Source organism: Malurus melanocephalus, unplaced genomic scaffold (genome assembly GCF_030028575.1).
Source record: "Malurus melanocephalus ecotype Western Australia unplaced genomic scaffold, MMel_1.1 scaffold_1673, whole genome shotgun sequence".
Classification (NCBI taxonomy): Eukaryota; Metazoa; Chordata; class Aves; order Passeriformes; family Maluridae; genus Malurus; species Malurus melanocephalus.
In genome coordinates, this window is record NW_026624905.1 from 2,185 (window position 1) to 9,249 (window position 7,065).

Below are 7,065 nucleotides of genomic sequence, written 5' to 3' on the forward strand. Positions count from 1 at the left end.
GGCACAGAGGGACACAAAGGGCACAGAGGGGCACAGAGGGGCACAGAGGGGCACAGAGGGGCACTGAGGGGCACTGAGGGTCATCCAACACCCATCCACCTCCTCTCTCTGAACTCTGTCCTGCTGCCCTCCAGACTTACAGGCACAGCAAGCACAGGGAGGAGGTTTTGGGGTCAGGAATTTGGGCAGGATGGTTCTGGGATGTGTTTCCATCACCCAAACCCTCACCGAGAGAAACCCCCATGTCCCCCCTGACTCTTCCCTCCTCTCCATGAGCTCCTCCCCTCTGCTCCCTCCCGCAGCACGGGGTGATCGTGGCACAGAGAGGCACAGAGGGGCACAGAGAAGCACAGCGAGGCACAGAGGGGAACAGAGGTTCATCCAACACCCATGTCCTGCTGCCCTCCAGATTTACAGACACAGCAAGCACAGGGAGGAGGTTTTGGGGTCAGGAATTGGGCAGGTTGAGTCAGGGATGTGTTTCCATCACCCAAACCCTCACCAAGAGAAGCCACCATGTCCCCCTGACTCTTCCCTCCCCTCCATGAGCTCCTCCCCTCTGCTCCCTCCCGCAGCACCGGGTGATCGTGGCACAGAGGGGCACAGAGAGGTACAGAGGGCACAGAGGGGCACAGAGAGAGAGCAGAGAGAGGCACAGAGGGGCACACAGGGACACAGAGGGCACAGAGGGGCACAGAAGGGCACAGAGGGGCACAAAGGGCACAGAGAGGCACAGAGGGGAACAGAGGTTCATCCAACACCCACCCATCTTCTCTGCCTGAACTCTGTCCTGCTGCCCTCCAGACTTACAGACACAGCAAACACAGGGAGGAGGTTTGGGGGTCAGGAATTTGGGCAGGACAGTTCTGGAATGTGTTTCCATCACCCAAACCCTCACCAAGAGAAGCCCCCATGTCCCCCCTGACTCTTCCCTCCTCTCCATGAGCTCCTCCCCTCTGCTCCCTCCCGCAGCACGGGGTGATCGTGGCACAGAGGGGCACAGAGGGGCACAGAGAGGGCACAGAGAGGGCACAGAAGGGCACAGAGGGGCACAGAGGGACACAGAGGGCACAGAGAGGCAGAGAGGGCACAGAGGGTCATCCAACACCCATCCACCTCCTCTCCCTGAACTCTGTCCTGCTGCCCTCCAGACTTACAGGCACAGCAAGCGCAGGGAGGAGGTTTTGGGGTCAGGAATTGGGCAGGTTGAGTCAGGGATGTGTTTCCATCACCCAAACCCTCACCAAGAGAAGCCCCCATGTCCCCCCTGACTCTTCCCTCCCCTCCATGAGCTCCTCCCCTCTGCTCCCTCCCGCAGCACGGGGTGATTGTGGCAGATGAGGAGGAATATTTCATCGAGCCCCTGAGCCCCGGGGCCAACGTCAGCGTGGGCAGCGAGGCCAAGGGCAGCCCCCACGTCGTGTACAAGCGCTCGTCTCTGCAGTACCCTCACATGGATGCAGCCTGCGGGGTGATGGGTAGGTGCTCCCAAATTTTCCTCCTCAATCCCAAAACAGGCTGGGAAAATCCTGGCAGACCCTGCTCCACGTGGCAAAGAAGCAAATTTATCTTCTGAATTCAAAATTTGGCTGTGTTTGGTTTTACCCGTTTCTAGCAGCCTGGGCTTTGGGAAGAAAGCAGGAGCTTCCTCCTTCTGGCTTTTTAAAATTTGTAAATTGGGCATGGAATAGAAGAGGGAAAAAAGCGCCCAAACTTTTTTTTTTTTTCAGAATACTCCCAGATCTGGCCAATTTAGTGTTGGGAAATCGCAGCTCAGGCGTGTCCAGCACGTCCTCAGCTTTGGGGTTTGGTCACTTTGGGTCGTGTCTGTGCTGGGGTCACTCTGCTCCTGCAGGGATCTGGGGGAAAAAGTGCCTTGAGGGGGGGATGTGGGGTGTGCTCAGTCCTGGGGGATGTTTAGGGAATGTGGTGACTGCACATCAACCCCATTTCTGCACCTACAGGGTTTTGACCTCCAAAAGGGGTCACAAAGCCTGTCCTGGCCTGTCCCTGTGTCCTTCTGGTCTGTGCCCTTCCCACCAGGCTGGCCCAGAGGCTGAAATCCCTGTGAACAGTTTTTAATCATTAAAACCCCCACTACTTACAAAAACACAAACAAAAGATCAACTAAACTAAACAGAAGAAAAAGTTTTCAGCACTAAATGTCCTAGCACANCCTGCGGGGTGATGGGTAGGTGCTCCCAAATTTTCCTCCTCAATCCCAAAACAGGCTGGGAAAATCCTGGCAGACCCTGCTCCACGTGGCAAAGAAGCAAATTTATCTTCTGAATTCAAAATTTGGCTGTGTTTGGTTTTACCCGTTTCTAGCAGCCTGGGCTTTGGGAAGAAAGCAGGAGCTTCCTCCTTCTGGCTTTTTAAAATTTGTAAATTGGGCATGGAATAGAAGAGGGAAAAAAGCGCCCAAACTTTTTTTTTTTTTCAGAATACTCCCAGATCTGGCCAATTTAGTGTTGGGAAATCGCAGCTCAGGCGTGTCCAGCACGTCCTCAGCTTTGGGGTTTGGTCACTTTGGGTCGTGTCTGTGCTGGGGTCACTCTGCTCCTGCAGGGATCTGGGGGAAAAAGTGCCTTGAGGGGGGGATGTGGGGTGTGCTCAGTCCTGGGGGATGTTTAGGGAATGTGGTGACTGCACATCAACCCCATTTCTGCACCTACAGGGTTTTGACCTCCAAAAGGGGTCACAAAGCCTGTCCTGGCCTGTCCCTGTGTCCTTCTGGTCTGTGCCCTTCCCACCAGGCTGGCCCAGAGGCTGAAATCCCTGTGAACAGTTTTTAATCATTAAAACCCCCACTACTTACAAAAACACAAACAAAAGATCAACTAAACTAAACAGAAGAAAAAGTTTTCAGCACTAAATGTCCTAGCACARAACAGAAAGAAAAAATTAMACATAATCCACCCYTAGAATCTTCACTACAGTAACRGCATAAAGRTATCACTATCTCTCTACCTTAAAAAACAACTTWATACTTGTTTTGCCCATTGTTTTCTCCCAATTARTAATCCAAATTTCTCCCCACAACCTGTCAGGCACCCAGGAGGGCACTCCATGGGTTTAGGGGTGCTCTGGGAGGGTGAGGGGAGGTGCCACCCCTGCAGAAGGGACAGTTGGGGTTTTTGTGGCTCAGTTGGTGGCTGCAGAGCAGAGCTGGCCCTGGCTTTGTGTCACTTCAGGATGTCCATCCACTGCCCTAGCAGTGACACTTCACCAGATGAGGAAGGGATGGACCCTCTGGGGACACCCAGGGCACTGCCACCCCCTCTGAGTGTCCCCAGAGCCACCCCAGCCCCCAAAGCTCCCTGGATCCTGCTGACTCTGCCCCATTCCCCAGCTCCCAAAAATCCTTCATCCCACTCTTCATTGCTCCTTGGAAAGCAAAGATGTGCAGGGAGAGCCAGAGGGAGTTCAGAACAACCACAGTGCAGTGACCAAAGCAGAGCCACCCTGATCCCTCAGCCCTCAGGCTGGGCCTGGCCTTGTCCCTGAGCACCCCTGGAGCTCTCTGTCCCTGTCCCTGTCCCTGTCCCTGTCCCTGTCCCTGTCCCATCCCTGTCCTTGTCCCTGTCCCTGTCCCTGAGCACCCCTGGGAGCCTGGGCACAACCCTGAGCTGTACCGGGGGCATTTTTGGGTCCTCTCCATGGCTTTTCCTTCCCTTTTGTTAGGAAAATTGATCCACAAACACCAGACATTTGTGTCCAAAAGGAGACAGAGGAGTNGGGGCATTTTTGGGTCCTCTCCATGGCTTTTCCTTCCCTTTTGTTAGGAAAATTGATCCACAAACACCAGACATTTGTGTCCAAAAGGAGACAGAGGAGTTCTGTAACTTTATTCAAATAAAGCGAGAGGCCATGGGACATTTCCATGGGGTCTCTCAAATTGTTGGAGGACACAGCCTCCTTTTTATCCCAATTTCCCGACTGCATTTTTCTCTCTCTTTCCACATTGGCTGAGGGATTTGGGAGGTACAGAATTCCCGAATCATCTGATACAGACCCCATCTAATGTGCATCCCCTCCCCTTTATTTTTTCCTTTGTGTCCCTATTCTTTTTCTCTCAGTCCAGGGATTTAGCCTGCCTTGGGTCAGTACCAGTCTGTCTCAATTGATGGAATCCTATGGAATTTATGGTTCCTCCCATTGCCCCTTTCACCCATCAATATCTGACCTCATCTCCCTGAACACCCGATGATTTATTTGTAAAGTCATTGCTCACTCTCTGTTGCGAGCTCCCACCCCAGCACCTCAGAACCATCACCCCGTTCCCTCCTCAGACGAGAAGCCCTGGAAGGGGCGGCACTGGTGGCTCAGGACCCTCAAACCATCCCCTCTGAAGCCCTCGGGCAACCACAGCCAGCGGGGCCAGCTGCCCCTCAAGAGGTCGGTGAGCACCGAGCGCTACGTGGAGACGCTGGTGGTGGCCGACAAGATGATGGTGGGCTACCACGGCCGCAGGGACATCGAGCAGTACATCCTGGCCATCATGAATATTGTAAGTGTTACACCCGCACCGGGAGAGCGCCATCCGAAAAGTTTTTCTGCCTTTTTTTCTTTTGCCTTTCCCTTTTCTGGAAAAGGGTTTTTTTTTCCAGCAAGGAGCGGGGTGGGGGAATTAGATCAGTTCCAGGTTGGTAGCGGGTTCTCTCCGGGCTCAGAGCAAGGTTTTGGGGTTGGAAATCCTGCGGGGCTGCTGCCAGAGCCTGGAGAGGTGAATTCGGGCTCGTGTGGCCGTGCCGCAGCCGGATCCGGGCCGCCGGGACAAAAGATTTTCTTTTCTTCGATCAGCATCTCCTCCCAAATTCGCATTGCAAATGTGGCCGGGAGAGCTGGGAAACACGTGGGAAAGGGTCGGGACAGGCGGTGCTCATGTGTGGGGCTGAGAGGGAGAGGGGCCGGGAGAAACCCCCCGAACTGCAGAAATCAAAACCCCCGAGCTGCGGAAATCAAAAAACCCCGAGCTGCAGAAATCACCCTGAGCTGATGAAACCCCCCCCCCCCTCGAGCTGCAGAAATCAATCCCCTCGAGCTGCAGAAATTAAATCCCTGTGAGCTGCAGAAACCCCCTGAGCTGCAGAAATTCCCCAGAGCTTCTCGGGGGAAAATCAGTCCCCCCGAGCTGCAGAAATCAAACCCCCCGAGTTGCAGGAACCTCTCGGAGCTACAGAAACTCCCCCGAGGAAAGAAATCTGAGGAAATAAATCCCCAAGCTGCAGAAATCAATCCCCCAGGCTGCTGAAACCCCCCGAGCTGCAGAAATCAAACGCGTCCCCGAGCTGCAGGATCTGCCCCCCGAGGTGCTGAAATACCCCTGAACTGCAGGAATTAAATCCCCCTGAGCTACAGGAGCCCTCTGAGCTACAGGAATCAATCCCCCTGAGCTGCAGAAATCAATCCCCCCAAGCTGCAGAAATTAAACCCCACCGAGCTGTGCCCTTCCCAATTTCCGATGGATTCCGTGCCCTTCCCGTTCGATTCCGTGCCACTCCCGATTCCCAGGGGATGGGGTGACATCCCTGATTCCCGATGGATTCTGTGCCCTCCCCAATTCCCGATAGATGCTATGTCCCTCCTGAATTCCCGATGGATGCCATGCCCTCCCTGATTGCCTAGGGATACTGTGGCCATCCCAATTCCCGAGAGTTGCTGTACCCTCCCTAATTCCATGCCATTCCCAATTCCCGAATCCTGCTCTGCCCTTCCCAATTCCCAATTCCTGCTGTGCCCTTCCCGATTCCTGGAGATTCTGTGCCATTCCCAACGGATTCTGTGCCCCTCCCTCAGCAAATCTCCATCCTCGGAGCCTCACAAAGCGCCCGGAGTGGGGGCTGCCCCACCACAGCCACTGCGGGATTTTGGCTGCACTGCTCTCAGACATCGAGCTCTGAACGGGGTTTAGGGGATTCTGCAACCCAAATGAAATCCCAAACCCATCCCTGCTTCCCAAAAACGCTGAGTTCAGACCCCAGCCCCGATTCCCTGCAGTCCCCAGCCCTCCCTGGCCGCAGAGCTCATTTTTAAGACTCCTCTTTTCTTGTTTCTTGGAGGTCAGGTTGCCAAACTTTTCCAGGACTCGAGTCTGGGCAATATTGTCAATATCCTGGTGACCCGGCTGATCCTGCTCACCGAGGATCAGGTAAGCCGGGCTCTGCTGAGCCGCTCCTGCCATCTGTGCACTTCCCGTGAGGATCTGTGTGTCCCCTGGGATGTCACTCCCAGAAATTCCCTTGGGCTGCTCCACATAGTTCCAACACTGCCTGGGTAGAAGAGACCTCTGGGAATCTGATTTTTTTTCTATGATTAGGCAATTTTAGGAAGGTTTAAGTAGCTTTAAACCTCCTAAAGTCTCACTTTTCTTGCTGTCCTGTGAGGAATTGGAGGCATCTGGAATGGTGTCATGGAATTGGCAGATCCTTCTTGTCAGAGCTTTCCTGGGAACATGCTGCTCTCAATTTCTGCATCTGAATTTATTCAGGGGGAGGGTTATTCCTGCATCTCAGGTTTATTTCCTGCAGTTTATTCCTTTTTTTTTCCCTCTGCTTCCATTCCAGCCCACGCTGGAGATCAACCACCACGCCGGGAAATCGCTGGACAGTTTCTGCAAGTGGCAGAAATCCATCGTCAACAGGAACGGCAACGGCAACGCCATCCCCGACAACGGCATCGCCAACCATGACACGGCCGTGCTGATCACCAGGTGAGCACTGTCACTGTCCCCTCGGGGTGGCACTGTCCCCAGGCTCTGATCACCAGGTGAGCACTGTCACTGTCCCCGCGGGGGTGGCATTGTCCCCTGGCTCTGATCACCAGGTGAGCACTGTCACTGTCCCCTCGGGGGTGGCATTGTCCCCAAGCTCTGATCACCAGGTGAGCACTGTCACTGTCCCCTCGGGGCTGGGTGGCACTGTCCCCAGGCACACTGTCCCCTCAGGAGGTGGCAGCTGTCCCCAAGCTCTGATTGATCACCAGGTGAGCACTGTCCCTTCGGGGTGGCACTGTCCCCAGGCACACTGTCCCCTCGGGGGGGGATGGCAGCTGTCCCCAGGCTCC

At 54.6% G+C, this 7,065-nt stretch overlaps 1 protein-coding gene across 1 annotated transcript; it reads left to right on the forward strand.

The window, feature by feature from the left end:
* Positions 1-1,292: 1,292 nt before the first annotated feature.
* LOC130587238 (A disintegrin and metalloproteinase with thrombospondin motifs 10-like) lies at positions 1,293-6,716 on the forward strand (the record flags this gene model as incomplete). Its single annotated transcript, XM_057388207.1, has 4 exons — positions 1,293-1,478; positions 4,293-4,510; positions 6,068-6,151; positions 6,567-6,716. Coding segments are annotated over 4 exons (638 nt in total), but the record flags the coding sequence as incomplete, so codon positions are not given.
* Positions 6,717-7,065: the final 349 nt, after the last annotated feature.